General features: G+C 40.7%; 1 protein-coding gene across 1 annotated transcript in view; it reads right to left on the bottom strand.

Annotated features, from left to right (window-relative positions):
- Window positions 1-13,826, bottom strand: part of LMOD1 (leiomodin 1) — a 30,628-nt gene extending 16,802 nt beyond the window's left edge. Inside the window, exon 1 of the mRNA XM_060772447.2 lies at window positions 13,392-13,826. Coding sequence (XP_060628430.2) covers window positions 13,392-13,652 — 261 coding nt within the window. The 5' untranslated portion in view covers window positions 13,653-13,826. The remainder of the gene's footprint in view (window positions 1-13,391) is intronic.
- Between the last annotated feature and the right edge of the window lie 4,474 nt (window positions 13,827-18,300).

Here is an 18,300-nt window from a genome sequence, read left to right as displayed (position 1 = left end):
CTTTACAAGGGGATTTTATTTCTCTCTCACTACCCTCCTGAGCTCCTCTGAAGAGGAAACAGGAGAGAGCCTTCTCAGTGGCTGCTCTTGGGTTAAGTCACTCCCTCCCCCGGGAGGCCCAGTTGGCCCCTTCCCTTCCCTTTTTGGTTTGCAGGAAGAGATCTTCAGCATTTTGCCTTTAATCAGGTAGAAATATGTGTTTGTTATGGGTATTGTTTATATAATACCTACTAAGTGCTTTTAATTATTAACTTTTTAAAATTATAATTAAAACTGTAATTTTGAATTATTCCAACATGTCATGCAAATGCTTGTTTTAATTGCTGTGATTATTTAATGCTTCAAAAACTTATGCGTTTTATATATTTTATTTTAAATTTACATTGTGGGCCACTTAGGCCACTTCCACACAGCTGTATAAAATCCACACTGAATTGGATTATATAGCAGTGTGGACTCAGATAACCCGGTTCAAAGCAGATATTGTGGATTATCTGCCTTGATATTCTGGGTTATATGGCAGTGTGGAAGGGCCTTTAGAGTCCCATTCTGGGGGAAAGGAGGGGTAGAAATTAATTAAATACATAAATTAATTGATTCTGAAACAAAGTAACATAACTATATATTTGAACACTTTCCCAGCCATTTCTAGAACTTCACTTCATGATGGGGCTAGCTCTGAATGATGGGCTGTTTGAATAGGTTGCATATGTCATATTCTTGATTTCAAGTGTCATATTTTTGATGGTATTATTACTTGATTGATGTCTACTTTGACGAGTCTGCACCATTAACTGAAATTGAATAAATACATGTATTAAAAAGCAGATTTGAGTACTGTATGAATACATTTTATAGGCTCCGTGAACAAGAATAACAAATTTCACCAAATAAAGTAGCTCGATTCTACTACAAGGATAGAAAATTACTTTCAATACAATGGCTGGATTAGGTTTCAAAGAGGTTCTCAGGTATTTGAAGCATTTCAGTCATTTTGGGGCCAAAGGCAAAAAAGTGGGCAAAAAATGTCATCAAGTTTAAGTGTAAAACCAATAGGGCCAGTAACTAAGGATTAATCAAGCTGGTCTCCTATGGTTGCACAAAATCTGAGAAACCACTAAATTATATTATGATAAATGTTTTGAGAGCTCCAGACTGAGACGTCACAAAGTCTGGATTCAGTTCCAGAGCTAAGGCTTTACACTCTTGACCTATGGTAAAGTAGTTAATCCAAGATATTTATCCTATATCTTCCAAGATCTATATGCTGTTGCTACCAGTCCCGAGGCATTAGTCCTTAACTCTGTTTATATGAGAAGTTTCCTTTTATGGGTTCTTTTCCTCCAAGAAGCCAATTCCCAGGCTGCAGCTGACTCATGACTTGGGAACTTCTGGCAGGACAGTGTGACTCTGGCATTGGGAAACTGACATTGTCACTTCAGCATCTGCCAGACAGGCCACTGAAGCTGTTAGACTCTGTTCCTCATCTGACCACGAACCATAAAGCAAGAAATTTCAGAATGTCTATCTTCTAGATACATCTGCATCATCATTTCTCACCCAGCAAAAGTCGCCAGTGTGAACAAATTCTGAATGCTACAACAAGGAATCCAAGATGTCAAAAGGCCATCTGGAAAAGAAAAACTTGTAAATATTGCTAGAGTACTAGGAAGGAATATTTTCTTATTTGGCCACATACAGCAAAGCTTGGAGAAGATAATGATGCTGGGGAAGATGGATGGATGGTATCCTTGAGGTCTCTGGCTTGACATTGAAAGAGCTGGGGGTGGCCATGGCCGACAGGGAGCTCTGGCATGGGCTGGTCCATGAGGTCACAAAGAGTTGGAAGCGACTGAACAAATAAACAACAAGTACATACTTTCTTATTTAGTGGAGTCTGAAGCCAGTCAAAACTCTACTGCGTGCTTGGATTTTCTCCTTCTACAATAGATTTATAGCAATAGATGAATGAAAGGGTGCATGAATATTGCATATTATTGTAGTCTAATCCTATTTTAACCATCTTGGCCCCATTCTACAAAATGCTTGGGTTTGCAGTTTGTAGAAACATTAAGAGTTCTCTGGCTGCGAATTACAAATATCCCTCTTTAAACATCAAATACCTGGATTCCATTGGAAGGAGCCATATTAGTTAAGTTGGATTCAAAGTATTCTAACTATGTAGCATGGATATGGCCCTTGCATGTTTAACAGTCATACAGAAAATAACATTTCAGCAGGTGTTGTTTCTAATGTTACCAGGTAATGAACAATAGATACTAAAACTGTCTCCAGTTTTCAATTCGGCAACACTAGATTGTTTATATCAGATTTCTCTTTGGTTCCACCTCACCAGAGATAGCTCTTATGCAAAGTTGAGAAGACTATCTTAGAAGATTACATAATCTCACATACCCTTTTGCAAAACAAAATTTAAAAAAATATTTTTGTAACTACAAAATATGCCCTTCTGAAGGATTCCCTGGCTGCTATTTACGGACTTGGAGGCATTCAACATAGAAGGAAAGCTTGCAAGGCAATGTTTTCCTTTTTCAAAAGGCACATGCAGAATGAAAAAAAAGAAGATTAGAAACAACCGCAAGGGAATCTAGAGCACAATTCCTAATATGGCAGGAATCAAATTCTCTCTTTAATCCAACTGGAAGGCTGTCTGGGAGACTGCCAGATAGAGAAGTGATGGGAGATTTAGCATTTAACTGTAAAGTGCTGGAATTCTCATAATACTACTCCAATTAGGTCTAGCCACAGAGACACTGTACAGAACATGCCTGGCAGTATTCAAGATAGCTGGTTTGGAAGATGGGGAGGAGAAGAGATATAGAGGAACAAGGTTTGCTTCCTTATGGACAACTTACAGCTCTGCTTGTCACTTTTCCCATTAATTAAATGGTGTGCAAGCCCATTCACATCTCAAGGGCTGAACATATGAAGTGAGATTGAAAACAGTAGAAGAAGAAGATAGCACAGCTCTTTCCCGCAAATTACAGCATGAGAATGAACCAGCATGGTGTAGTAATTTGCATGTTGAGCAGGAATTTTAAAGACCAGGGTTCATATCCTCGTTTGGCCATGGAAACCTACTGGCTGACCTTGGGTTAGTCAGCTTCACTTTCTCAGCTTCAGAAGAAGGCAAAGGCAAACACACTCTGAACAAATATTGCCAAGTAAAAACCCTTCCTTCCTCACCATGTTTTGACCCAAGTGGCATAAAGCAGAAACATGGAGAGTCTGAAGAATGCAGTACACCTTCCACTCGGGGTGCTTGATGTAGATCAGGATAATGGTTTAATAGAGGATATAACTCTCTTTTAAAAATGACTACCACTTCTCTGCTCCACTTTGAAATCATGGGGAGTATAAGACATTTCCAGCCTTCACCCATGGAAAAGTCAACCCTGGTTTTTAGTTTATTTTTAGCAAACATTTCTGACGTATTTGAGTATATATAGTACTTCCCCATTACCTGATGTGCATGACCCACTCACCCCAAACCCACCCACAAGTTCCAATGCTCACTGCAGTGAAGAAATAGCCAGTGAGGATTATTTTGCAAGTAACGGCAGTGCATCTTGTAGTTTAATCCTCTGGTTTCCCTAGGGCTTTCCTTGCAAGTCTGAGATTCGTCATCATCCCTTTATAGCAAGACCAAGGAAAGGGCAGCCTGTATGCCATTCCAAAAATCCCTCAGGTCCTCACAATTTAAAAAAACACACAAGTGAAAAATCACCCAATAAATACCCTTAAATGCCATATGAAAAAATATAAACCCCAAACCTCTTGCACAAAAATGGAGAAATCTGTCAAAAAGTCTAGAAGTTAATACCAGATGCATTTGCAGTGAATTGTGAACTATGATCCGAAGCAGGGGTAAAAACTCCCCCCCCCCCAAATTTCCTAGCCCTCCATTACAGATCTAATTTCCTAATATTGGTGAGCATATGAAGAGTCCATCTTTCACTAGCAATTTGAAATAAAGGTTAATTGATGCCTTCTGAGCTGCGTTTTTGGCTCCTTAAGTGTGAAGAAGTCATAGGGACACTCATTTCTATTTTAGGTTGTTTATAAACAGCTTCCTGGTTACCTATGGTTGTCCTAACCAGCACAGAAAAAGAATACGTGTTGTTATGTAGTTAAAACTCTTCCAAATATAACTTGCTCTTCTGAGATTCAACAGAGGACCAAGACTGAAGAGGTCACTATAGTGTGACAGTTCAGCAAAGGAGGCAGAGACACGAAGGAGCTGAGCATGAGGTTAGGAGAAGCTGCACACTCTAAATCAGCAATCCAAGAGATACAAAGGCAGATGGTGGAACTGTGGACTAAGCACAGGTTGTGCATTTCACAAAAAGACAAAATAAAGCATCGCACAGTACAGCTTCTTGCTAGAAGCTCGCTTTTGTTTGTGTCTAGCTTGACTCCACATTGTCAGTAATCTCAAACTCAGCTGCTGTTCCCCTCATGGTTCATGACTAAGGTCTTCACACCATCTATTAGCCTTAATGACAATATATTTCCTAATCCTTTTTATTAAATTATTCAGCCTTGGTAAGAAGCTTTGAAGTAGTAAAAACAAGGTGGTATTCCTTTTGAGCTGATCCATGAGGTCACGAAGAGTCGGAAGTGACTGAACGAATAAACAACAACAAATTCCTTTGAGACACAAAAAGTTCCAAATGCAGTCCAATGTGTCAAATGACCATGTCTACAATTATTATTAAGACGTTGACAAGCTGTGGTTCATTTATCTCACATAGCTCTGTATGAGCCATGATGGGATGGGAGAATACTGCATAAATGGGGGGAAATAATGCAACAACAGTGACAGTTAGGCCTACCAGATTAGCACTATCCTAGGCCATCAGATTTCAGGGCCAAAACTTGAGATCTGGGGCTGACCCTTTATCATGATGAATGAGGTGGGGCCTTGGCAATCTTAAAAGGTTGATGCTTATTGGCAGCCCTTGACAATGTCATTAAGTATGATGAATGAATAATCAATCACAATTACACAGAGCATACTATTAAAATTAAGGATTTCATCCCATGAGCTGAGGGAAAGCAGGTGAAAATCAAGGGATCCGTCTTACCCTGTTCCCTCCCATCTTGTGGAATGGGCAGTCATCCCACTTCTTTACAATATAGATGCCTGTCCGTTCCCCGCTTTTCTTCCTTTGAAGTCGGGTAACACCTGTCAGATAACACCAGACTCCTGAAGATAGGGCTCTGTTTCCATACACTAGGGAAACAGAGTCCCATGGAGTCCCACCAGAAGTGCACTTACGATGGCCTCTGTGGGACTCCTGTCGGGCTCTGTTTCTGAAGCACATGGAAACGGAGTTCTAAACTCTTCCGATGAGGTCCTAAGTCTAAGAAGTTTATCACACGAGGCATAGAGATTGCAATTACAGCAGTATGATAGTGGCACACTAAGTTGTCTCCTGTTTTCCATGGGGTTGTTGGAAGGCATTTCTTTTACAAGAAGAAACCATTAACAGATTTTTTGGGTAAAGAAATACTTTCCATGATGTCTCCCACTGCAAGAATAACAAAAGAGCAGTTATGTCATGTAATAAGCCCTGCCAAAGACGTTGTTGTCCTGCTGTAACTGTGATTTGCCTGCCTTGTGTGATACATTCCTTTCTACTAACATACTCAGTATTTCCAAGGCCATATTTTTTCCCTGAGACCCTTCTCTCTTGGCCTGAAGAGAGACCTAGGAACTCAAATCTTAGTGGTGAGCAGGTCCATGCATATGAAAACTAATTTTATACTAAGAAAGTTATAAACAACTAACACAACATTTCCATTGCCCACAACTTTCAACTATATCCCATGTTTTAAAACTAACTAATGATATGAGAGACCACTTATGGAAGAAAGATGGGGACATGAGAATAACTGCGATCAGGTGATTTTCCCCCTCCCAGTTTGTGACAGAGCTTCATGTCATAATAAATTTGATCCTGGTGCAGCCTGCTGTTGCTGGGATCTGGATCTCAGAAGTGTTAATCCCACTTCTTACTAACAAGCCGAGGGAGAAGGTGAAAGGGAATGGACACGATATTTTTCACTTTCTCTCCAGGGATGGAAAGAAAGGAGTGTCAGGTCAGCATTATCCTATTACTGCAATGTGATTTAAAGGGCCAGGTTTAGCAGACAATCTGACCACCAGTCAACATGCTTTGTTTTCTAGAGGTTGGCACTACAGAAAAGTTAAATCAAGTGTAAAAATACCTCTCATCTCAAAATATCTAATACCTATCAATATGAAAAAAATGTGCATTAATATTTGGGACCTTTAACTTGAGAACTCTCTATTTTTATCACAACAACATGTTGACAAAAACGTTACTTGTTTTACAGCATTACAAAGGCCAGATCTATTAAGCTGTGTGTGTTATTTGCAGTGATTTAACATATCTTACGAAATGGATTTAAGATCCCCTGAATGAATGAATTTAAAAGCAAAATAATTTGCCACAGTTTAAGGTTAATGAAAATATACTTATATTGTCCCCTTCATAGTAAGGTAGATAGTCTTTTGCAAGTGTACAATTTTCAACAGAAGTCACGTTTTCCTAAAGCTAAATACTAAAAATACCTAGTTTCTTACTGAACCTCCATAGCAGTCAATACTATGAGGGAGCTCAGCCTTAGAAGACTAATCTGTCATATTTTAAATAAGTCTTATAGCAGTAGAAGTTTGCAGGGATTTGATATTATCGCACCTTCTTAAATTGCTAAGCTTCTAAAATACTAATATCACTGTAAAAAAAGCTTAGGAAAGCAATAAATAAAATTAGCACTACAAATGTAATGTTTTGTGTCAAGAGCGGCTTGAGAAACTGCAAGTTGCTTCTGGTGTGAGATAATTGGCTGTCTGCAAGGACGTTGCCCAGGGGATACCCAGACATTTTACCATCCTGTGGGAGGCTTCTCTCATGACCCACAAATGTAACTGATATCACTGAAGGCTGACAATATTAAAGAAATGAAAGGGAGCTTGTATTTACACACTGGCTATTATTTACAGTCAGCCCTTCGCATTTGCCGGGATTAGGGCATAGGACTCCCATGAAAGTAAAAAAACTTCAAATAAAATACTTAAGATAATGTAGGGAGCAGACACAGAATGTCAGGTCTGCCCTAGACACGCTCTACAGTTGCATGGACAGCAGAGAAAGATTATAACTCGGTGCTCTCTGTGATCAAAGGCCTCACGTAGAACACAGACTGACCACCTTCTTTCACGAGTCCAGAGGAACAGCATATTATTTGGTGGTCGCAAATCTATATGTTCATATGGTGATGAGCTAATGGGAATCACAGAGCGTGTGTGGCTAAAGACTGGTTCCGTTCTCACAGTGAAGTGTACTCAAAGGAGAAATACAAAGGATAATGACATGATATAAAGTCTTACATTGCAATGCAGGCTGATTCTATTCTGCCCTTTAGCAGCTAGATTGTATGTGCAAAGGTGGGTGAGAACTGACCTATTAACAGAGACATGAACGTATTCCTTTTCTTTCTATTTTATTTTAAAAGGGAGAAGATTGAAAGGTGTGCAAAAACAGCATTTTGGTTCTAGGTATTTAAAGTCTATATCCCATAGGACACAGTTCAAAGTTAACATCTGTGTCACTTCTAAAAAATGAAATAAGTGTTGGGCGCTATTTGTGGTATTACAGCCAGTATTTGTTGTTGTTCATTCTTTCAGTCGTTTCAGACTCTTTGTGACCTCATGGACCAGCCCACGCCAGCCCTGTCAGCCATCACCACCCCCAGCTCCTTCAAGGTTAATCCAGTCGCTTCAGGGATGGCATCCATCCATCTTGCCCTTGGTCGGCCCCACTTCCTTTTCCCTTCCATTTTCCCCAGCATAATTGTCTTCTCTAAGCTTTCCTTTCTACTCATGATGTGGCCAAAGTACTTCATCTTGGCCTCTACTATCCTTCCTTCCAATGAGCAGTCGGGCTTCATTTCCTGAAGTATGAACTGGTTGGATCTTCTCGTGGTCCAAGGCATTCTCAGAACTTTCCTCCAACACCACAGTCCAAAAGCATCTATCTTCCTTCGCTCAGCCTTCCCTATGGTCCAGCTCTCACATTCCATAGGTGACTATGGGAAATACCATTGCTTTAACTATGAGAATCTTCGTTGCCAGTGTGATGTGTCTACTCTTCACTATTTTATCGAGATTGGACATTGCTCTCCTCCCTAGAAGTAAGTGTTTTCTGATTTCCTGGCTGCAGTCTGCGTCTGCAATAATCTTTGCACCTAGAAATACAAAGTCTGTCACTGACTCCACATTTTCTCCCTCTATTTCCCAGTTGTCAATCATTCTTGTTGTCATAATCTTGGTTTTTTTGATGTTTAGCTGCAACCCAGGTTTTGCGCTTTCTTCTTTCATCTTGATTAGAAGGCTCCTCAGCTCCTCCTCGCTTTTGGCCATCAAATTGGTGTCATCTGCATATCTAAGGTTGTTAATGTTTCTTCCAGAAGCATTAGGAAAGTCTATTTTCCAGCACATTTGTTATCTCTTACAATAATGATAAGACCTCTCTAGGAATCTCTACATATACCACACAACTCTGTAGTCTACTTCATCTTGCAAAGCCCAAACAAGATTTGCAATGATCTTGTGAAACAAAACAAATAGGAGCACGATCTCAGATTTGTCAGGGTTATATGTAGTTTAAGCAACGACAAATGGAACCTGAGTTATCAATTTATCCTGTTTGCTTTGGAAAGGACATTGCTACGTAGAGTTGCTTTGGTAACCGAGCAGAAGTGAAAGGTTGTCTTCAGTGAGGAGAGCTTTAAATAGGACTGAATTGACCACACACTGGCAGGGATCTTGCCTGTATTTAAGAAACATCTTGTGAAAACTAAAGGCTTCCCTGTGCTATCTGGAAGAGCTTTAAAATTCACATTATCATCCAAGTCAACCTTGGCCACCAATGACAAAAATGTCCAGACATTTAATCTCTTCTAAGATGGTCTAATTCTTTATTATGCTTGTATTTAGCATTCCACATGCATTCATAGGCGCTAATCAGTTCTTTAATCAAACCAATGCTCATGACCAGCTTTTCATCTCCACTGCCATCTATGATTATTACTCAACAGAACATACCAAAGCCAATGCTGGCTTGTGCTGATAGAAGTTATCATTCAGCTGTCAAAGATTGGGCCTTTGACGCTATGCTTTCTATCACATTGTAGGAGTAAGTGTACGTAACCAAAAATCAATGGGGCAATGAGCATCACAGCATAATTATGTGCAGGATCGGAGTTACCAAAAGGCCTAATTCATGAAAGAATCAAAAACATCTCAGCAGCCTTTGAGCCCTGGGACTCAACAAAGATATTGTCATTGCTGTTATCTATGCAGTTTGCAAAATGGGCACGATCAAGTAAACCTAGCAAAATCAGTCAGTTTTAGCTTGTTGTTTTGCAAATTGCACTAGCCTGGTCTATTAAACTGTCCTATTTCCTGTTTATCTCTGGATTTCCTTGAACTTCAGAATGTTTCTTGTTGACCTCAAGTGGAACCAAAACATGAACTGGCAAGAATGGCTATTCCATTAAAATACCAGAAAGTTTGTTGTTGTTTTGGCTTTTCTTTAATCTGGCCTATAACAGGAAAAAAAAATTAAATGCTGTTCCTTTTCCTTCGTCCTTCAACTAGGATGGAATTGAAGTTTAAATTAACAAATTAGCTTGTCCTTTAAATGTCATATGCTACTTATTAATTCCACATGTATATAGTAAAGGTTTCCCCTGACATTAAATCTAGTCGTGTTCGACTCTGGGGGATGGTGCTCATCTCCATTTCTAAGCCGAAGAGCTGTTGTTGTCTGTAGACACCTCCAAGGTCATGTGGCCAGCATGACTGCATGGAGCCCTGTTACCTTCTCACCAAGGTGATACCTACTGGCCTACTCACATTTGCAATGTTTTCAAACTGCTAGGTTGGCAGAAGCTGGGGCTAACAGCAGAAGCTCACCCTACTCTCCAGATCTAAACCACCAATCTTTTACTCAGCAAGTTCAGCATCTCTGCTGTTTAACCCACTGCACCACCAGGGAGCCCTCAACACACACACACGCACACATATATACATACATTTTTTAAAACATGGGAAGGGATCAGAAAAAGCAAATAAACATATATATTTTTAGCTCCAAGAAGCAACCATAGTCAGCTGTTTCAAGGTTGTGAAAAGGATGGAGTACAGGGTAGGAATCCAAATAATCATTGTACTAAAAGCTTAGAACGTAGCTACTGAAATATTATTATGTACAGAACTGAGGGAAAGAGCACCTGCAACTCACTGCAGTGTGAGTTTATTCTTTGAGGTGCCACAGCACCATGTAATCTTTCTCTTCTCAGATGTTTGGGTCTGGGTGATTTGTGCAGGCTTTGGAAAAAAGGGGAAAACCCTAGCCAATGAATGTGAAACAATTGGTTTGTGAGTGTTGAACAGAAAGGCCCAGACATAGGCTTTATTCCAATCATATATTGTTCCCCTACACTCCAGAATCAATTGGTTCATAGCTTCATCCTATGCATCTTTCCTTCCAACCTGTTTTAAAGAAATTCATTTTGTATTCAGTTGTGTATTTATTTATTTTATTTATTTTGAACATGTATATCCCATCTTTCTCAACTCCCGAAGGGGGATTCAGGGCGGCTTACAACTGGATTAGATGCCAACAAACAAACAATTGCAATACAGTCAATTAACATTAAGTAAGCCAACAAGATTATAAAAATACATGAAAATGTTGACCATTAAGTATTAAAACACAACTGAGTCCAAATCGTAATCCAGAGTTCTAGTCCAAGATCTATTCATTGACCACTCTCATAAGTCATTGTAGTTGCTGCTCAGTCAGCTGCCCGAATGTTTGGTCCTAAAGCCAAGATTTAAGCTTTCTTCAAAAGGAGAGGCGAGAGGGAGTCACCCTGATTTTACTGGGGCGTGCTCATTTTTTCTCACAACTTTTTTTGCGGTAGTTTGTTTCTTTCATCAATAAAGGGATGGGGATCTCCTCATGGAATCCTGGAAATGAAGGCAGCCAAAGTCAACCCGGATGGATGGTGAATTGTCACACCCCCAATGACAGGGGAACCACACAATGGTGTCCACACACATGAAATCCCACCTCCCTAATTCTGGTGGTCACTTGGCAAGTGAATTGGATTTTGAAGTTCATTGATCGTGCTGATGTTAGGACCTGAGCCACGTTGGCACCAAGCCTCTGTGTAGCTGTAACCTATTTTTTTTTCCAAACAAAAAATGTATTTGTGTAGGATGAGTGGTATTTGTCCCTGAACACTTACTGTGTCGATACTGGAAAGTTAAAATCTTACTGAAGGAAATGATTTGTATATAATGTACTGGGAAGATGTGCAGGCCATCAATCCATAGATGACAGAAAGGGTCATGTGCAATTGATTCATGGAATGTTGAGGTAAAGGCCACCAGGCAAAAGGCCTCGGAGTCTCACCTGAAATGCTAGAGATGCTACACTGGAATATGATGCCTCAAAGCATGGTGGAGTCTCCTTCTCTTGAGGTTTTCAAGCTGAGGCTTTGATTCTGTGTTCCAGCATGGCAGGTAAACTGGACTAGATGGTCCCTGCAATCTCTTTCTGCTCTATGATTCTATGATTCCACACACTATTGATCCCAATGGACTGGTACTGAATTCTGTTTGTGGCACTAATTTTTTTAAAAGTATGCAGGAAAGGTTTTCGAAGTTTACTGGCCATATAACAGACAGATTCACAATAGAAAGTGCCTTGGTATACTTCTGGTTAATCTGAAATTCCCTGGGGCAAAAATCTGATCCAACTTTTCTTTTTTGATGTTTAGTTGTATCATATGTATAGGAAGAGTTCTCTTTGTTACAGCCAACAAAGAGCCCATTCCTATTCCTCCAGAATCTCCCGTGGCAGAACTAAAATTTACCCTGCAATATTGACTCCTTTAGTAATACAAACAGGGCAGAGATCTTTATCCATCTCTCAAAAATACTTCTCAGCCTTTGTGTTGAGGGGAGGAGAGAGAGCAGGAGAAGAGAGAAGGAAGACAGAAAGAAAGAACCCAATAAAACTGTGATCAAACATTTGTTTGACAGGAGACAGAAGAGAGGCAGAGGAACCAGGAAGAGGTGGACAGGTGGGAATGGGCTTTATTTAGCATTAGGCATTGAATTGCCTTGTGCACTGGGCATTGGATCGTGCAGAAGAGACAGTATCAGTAGCACCTTGTTCATTCCCTTTTTTCAAAGGACAGAGCTGCTCAAGACACTCTGCCCAAGGTCCTTTAAGCTCTCCCCAATACTGAACTAAGGACCAATCACTGACTTATTTAAGCAAACTGAAGATGCATTGTTGTGCCCTTTCAATCAGGAGACAAAATACCTTAGACCAGCTGCACTCTTGCATAGAGTGAGCTCACAGCCTCAAGAAGCAGAAGATGGGATGTGAGAAGCAACATCTTAAATGTGGAAGACAGAGCCATTTGTGTGCCATTTGGCCTGCTCTGCATCCCTTGCATTAGCCTGCAAGAGGTTTAGAATAGATCCCTCAATCACATTTTTGAGCTACTGCTGAATAAGCCAAGTCCTTATAACATGTAATCTGTTGTCTCCTCTCAGCCTTTTGCCTCACTTGGAGAAACAACGCTAAGTCTACAATAAAATCACTGAGAATGAGAGGCAAAATTTCTATAGAATGAAAACCGCTGCCTTTGAGAAGTTGGAGTGATGAAATGGCTAGGTAGGTGGGCAAAAGTTGCCCTATCTGACCAAGGGAGCATCCACTGTAGAATTAATGTAGTTTGAAATCAGTTTAACTATCTTGGCTCTATGCTATGGAATCCTGAGAGTTGTAGTTTGGTGAGCCACTAACAGTTTTTGACAAAAGCATAAAGATCCAGAAAAACTACAACTCCCAGGATTCCATACTATCTAGCCATTGCAATTAAAGTGAAGATGGACTACATTAAATTCTACAGTGTATATGCAATTCTTGTGGCAAAAACCTAGAGACTGTGGTTGTCATGGTGCCTTTTATTTTATTTTATTTTTTGATTTCTTGTATTTGTGACAATGAAAATGCATGAAGTAACACTCCCTGTTGATTTCCTTGATGTTCCCCTTTTGGAACATTCAGGGTGGCTGCATTTAAAACTTTTGAGCATTAGCATCTTTATTTAAGTGGGACAGACCTTATCTTCTGATTCATAACTGATTTACCTGTCCATGAAGTGGAGTTCATTGCAAAAATGAGGCAGGGACAACCTGTTGTTGCTCTACAGCTCATAAATACCCACCCCTAAAATGCATAATCACTTACATCCAGTGACTGCTCCCTCTGAATAAGTTTCTTGCTCTCTTTCTCACAATAGTTAAGCATTGCCTCTCGGTTGTACTTGCCACTCGGTTGCTTGTCAGTGAGGTCTCTTTGCCGGAGTCCCACAGGAATTGTTCCATCTGAATCCGACGCATCCAGATCTTTTTCCAGCTCTTCAATCTCCTCTGGAGATAAAGTTGATAATAAGTTGTCAATATCTGGATCTTCACTGACTTGCTTTCTGAATCTTGCTACCATTGACATCTTTGCAATTTGCAAATCAATCACTTATGTTTTGATTTTTAAGTGGGAAAAACCCAAGGAGCAGATTACAGGGTTTCTCTAAAACCAATCCAAGGAAACCACAGTTCTTTTCCTTAGTTCAGAAGTGTTGAAATGTTACATGGAAGAAACTGTAACTTCCCTCCTGTCTGGAATATAATAGTGAGGCAGATAAAGAACAGCTGGCCAATCAGAGATCACAGCTGTGCTGCCTAGCTCAGATTGGCCAATCAGACCAGACTGGAGGCGAGGCTGGTGTCTATCAGAGGAGTTTGAAACTTGAGGACATTCCAGGGAATCTTAAAGTGCTGCATGACCAAATTTAGTCCTGAACATTTAGCTTTTTAAAGGCAATGGATAAAAGAAACATGCAAAAGAAAAGAAAAGAAAAGAAATGAAAAGAAAAGAAAAGAAAGAAAAGAAACCCCACAAGAAAACTAAAACCAAAAATATCTGTTGGCTGGGACTAAGAAGTCAAGGGATTAAAATAAAAGCTTCTAGAATCCTATATTATATTATATTTATTTATTTATTTGACTTGTATACCACTACTCCCAATTTGGCTCGGAGCGGTATTTCTAGTTATTCTAAACTATTCCTAATAATCTGCTGGGTTAACATCTCACTGAGAGGGTATTTCACGCTCAACATTCTACCAGTTATTTAATGATACAAATGTAGATACTTAAGACATACTTGCAGTTTTGACTTCCATTAAATGTTTATTTTTTAAAGTTGCATACATGTGGCTTCCAAAAATGTATCTATCTAAAATGTAGTCTGATGCACAAAACAAAAAACTGCGGGAAAGGACTGCCTGCCATTCATATGTTATGGTAAACAAACATAGTCCAACTAATCAAACACAAGTATGAATGTTATAAACATTCAAGTTTGCATTCCCATATGTGTGTACGGCGGAGCCATCAAACTCATTTTCATCAAGTGCTACATCAGCCTTATGGTTGCCTTCAAAGGGACATTGAATCAATGGATGGAGAATCCATGACTACAGAGGGACAATTATATATATTTAATATATTGGTCAGTGCTCTTTGGGGTTAGATGGGCTGTAGCTGTCCTCTTTTACCTGCTATTGCAGAGACAGAACTGAAATACTGCTTTGTAATGCTGTTGTCTTCCCTTTTCTCTGTTTTCCTTTCACAAATGCTCAGTAAAGCATTTCAGTGGTCAATGCTGTAAGTAGAAACCCATGGATACACTTGCATCAGATAGAGCAGAATCCTTTCTTTCCCCATTCAAGCTTTACTGCATTGTTGCAACACAACCCCAAAGGACTGTGTTTATTCAGCCCTCCTCCCAATGCTGATGCTGTGGAAAAGGAGGAGAATGGAGGCTTTTTGCTGTTTATTCATTCAGCTGCTTCCGACTCTTTGTGACCTCGTGGACCAGTCTACACCAGAGCTCCCTGTCAGCTGCGGTAACACCAAGCTCCTTCAAGGTCATGCCAATCACTTCAAGGATACCATCCATCTTGCCCTTCGTCAGCCCCTCTTCCTTTTTCCTTCCATTTTCTCCAGGATCATTATCATCTCCAAGCTTTCCAGTCTTCTCATTATGTGGCCAAAGTACTTCATCTTTGCCTCTAACATCCTTCCCTCCAGTGAAGAGTTGGGCATTATTTCCTGGAGTATGGACTGGTTTGATCTTGTGGTCCAAGGCACTCAGAATTTTCCTCCAGCACTGTAGTACAAAAGTGCCTATCTTCTTTCGCTCAGCCTTCCTTATGGTCCAGCTCATGCATCCATAGGTTACTATGGGGAATACCATTGTTTTAACTATGTGGATCTTCCTTGCCAGTGTGATATCTCGATTCTTAATTATTTTATCGAGATTGGTCATTGCTCTCCTTCCAAGAAGTAAATGTCTTCTGATTTCCAGATTGCAGTCTGCATCTGCAGTTATCTTTGCACCTAGAATTACAAAGTCTGTCATTGCATCCACATTTTCTCTCTCTGTTGTCAGCTATCAATAAGTCTGGTTCCCATAATCTTGTTTTTTTTAATGTTTAACTGCAACCCAACTTTTGCACTTTCTTCTTTCACCTTGGTTATAAGGCTACTCAGCTCCTCCTCGTTTTCGTGGAGGCTAGGCAGACATAAAAAGATTTTGTAAAAAAACAAGATTCTTTCTTAGAGACTTTGTTAACTTTGGGTGAATCTAAACCAGCGTTTCTTAACCTGGGGGTTGGGACCCCTGGGGGTGATCGCAAGGGGGGTGTCAGAGGGGTTGGCAAAGAATTATCAGAAAACACTGTATTTTCTGTTAACCATGGAGGATCTGTGTGGGAAGTTTGGCCAAATTTTATTGTTGGTGGGGTTCAAAATGCTCTTTGATTGTAGGTGAACTATAAATTCCAGCAACTACAACTCCCAAATGTCAAGGTCTATTTTCCCTAAACGCCATCAATGTTCAAATTTGGGCATATTGAGTACTTGTGCCAAGTTTGGTCCAGATCCATCGTTGTTTGAGTCCACCGTGTTCTCTGGATGTAGGTGAACTACTATTTATTTATAGCAATTTTATCCCGCTCCTTTCAGCCTGAAGGTGACTCAGGGCACCGTACTACAACTCCAAAATTCAAGGTCAATGTCCACCAAACCATTTCAGTATTTTCTGTTGGTCATGGAAGCTCTGTGTGCCAAGTTTGGTTCTATTCCATCGCTGGTGGAGTTCAGAGTGCTCTTTGATGGTAGGTGAACTATAAATCCCAGCAACAACAACTCCCAAATGACAAAATCAATCCCCCCCAACCACCCCCCCCACCAGTATTCAAATTTGGACATATTGGGTATTTGTGCTAAAATTTTTTTAGTGAATCCTGCATATCAGATATTTACATTACGATTCATAACAGTAGCAAAATTACAGTTATGAAGTAGCAATGAAAATAATTTTGTCGAAGGCTTTCATGGCTGGAATCACTGGGTTGTTGTAGGTTTTTCGGGCTATATAGCCATGTTCTAGAGGCATTCTCTCCTGATGTGTCACCTGCATCTATGGCAAGCATCCTCAGAGGTAGTGAGGTCTGTTGGAACTAGGAAAAAAGGTTTATGTATCTGTGGAATGACCAGGGTGGGACAAAGAACAATTGCCTGTTGGAGCTAGGTGTGAATGGGGGACAATGCCTGGCTCGAGAGCAGTACGTGTGGAAAAGATCTTGGAGTCCTCGTGGACAACAAGTTAAACATGAGCCAACAATGTGATGTGGCAGCAAAAAAAAGCCAATGGGATTTTGGCCTGCATCAATAGTGTCTAGATCTAGGGAAGTAATGCTACCCCTCTATTCTGCTTTGGTTAGACCACACCTGGAATATTGTGTCAAGTTCTGGGCACCACAATTCAAGAGAGATATTGACAAGCTGGAATGTGTCCAGAGGAGGGCGACTAAAATGATCAAGGGTCTGGAGAACAAGCCCTATGAGGAGCGGCTTAAGGAGCTGGCCATGTTTAGCCTGAAGAAGAGAAGGCTGAGAGGAGATATGATAGCCATGTATAAATATGTGAGAGGAAGCCACAGCAAGGAGGGAGCAAGCTTGTTTTCTGCTTCCTTGGAGACTAGGACGCGGAACAATGGCTTCAAACTACAAGAGAGGAGATTCCATCTGAACATGAGGAAGAACTTCCTGACTGTGAGAGCCGTTCAGCAGTGGAACTCTCTGCCCCAGAGTGTGGTGGAGGCTCCTTCTTTGGAAGCTTTTAAACAGAGGCTGGATGGCCATCTGTCAGGGGTGATTTGAATGCAATATTCCTGCTTCTTGGCAGAATGTGGTTGGACTGGATGGCCCATGAGGTCTCTTCCAACTCTTTGATTCTATGAATGTTTCAACACACCCCCTTGATTAGCATTTGATGGCCTGGCAGTGCTTGGGGCAATCCTTTGTTGAGAGGTGATTAGATGTCCCAGATTGTTTCATTATACAGTTTGACATTAGCACTTGTAACTGGGTGACTGCCTGTATAGGTTTTATATGTACCCCACCTTGTGGCAGCCTCTGTTACTGCACGGCATCACCTTGCCTGTCCTTTTCCATATACACCCCATGGCTACAACAGGGCTTCTTACAAAACTTTTCCACTCAGGACCCCCTTTTACCTGAGAGATATTTGTGCAAACCCAGGTATACAGGTATTTAAAATAGATGTAAACATCAACCATGATCTTCTGATAATAAATGCACCCTATGATAGTCTCCAAACTTCTTCAGTTTACTTGCCAGCCTCTTACTCAGGCTTCACTATTGATGTAGGCCTAAAACAGGCATGGGCAAACTTGGGCCCTGCCTCCAGGTGTTTTGGACTTCAACTCCCACAATTCCTAACAGCCGGTAGGCTGTTAGGAATTGTGGGAGTTGAAGTCCAAAACACCTGGAGGCAGGGCCCAAGTTTGCCCATGCCTGATCTAAAACCAAGCTCCGTTTCCAAACGAGCCTTGTCTTTATCATGCAACCACTTCACCTCCAAAACTGTTGTTAGTTTCTATTTCTCCATAATTTCCTGAGGGACGCATCACTCTACCCCTTTCTTCTATCTATGTGCCCAGGGATTTTTCTCCCTCGGGCCCGCCTCTTTCCTTCCGGGCGGCCAATCGGAGTGGCACCGGGAGAGA

This window comes from Anolis sagrei, chromosome 4 (genome assembly GCF_037176765.1).
Source record: "Anolis sagrei isolate rAnoSag1 chromosome 4, rAnoSag1.mat, whole genome shotgun sequence".
In the NCBI taxonomy this organism is placed as follows: Eukaryota; Metazoa; Chordata; class Lepidosauria; order Squamata; family Dactyloidae; genus Anolis; species Anolis sagrei.
This window is presented reverse-complemented; position numbering and strand designations above follow the sequence as displayed.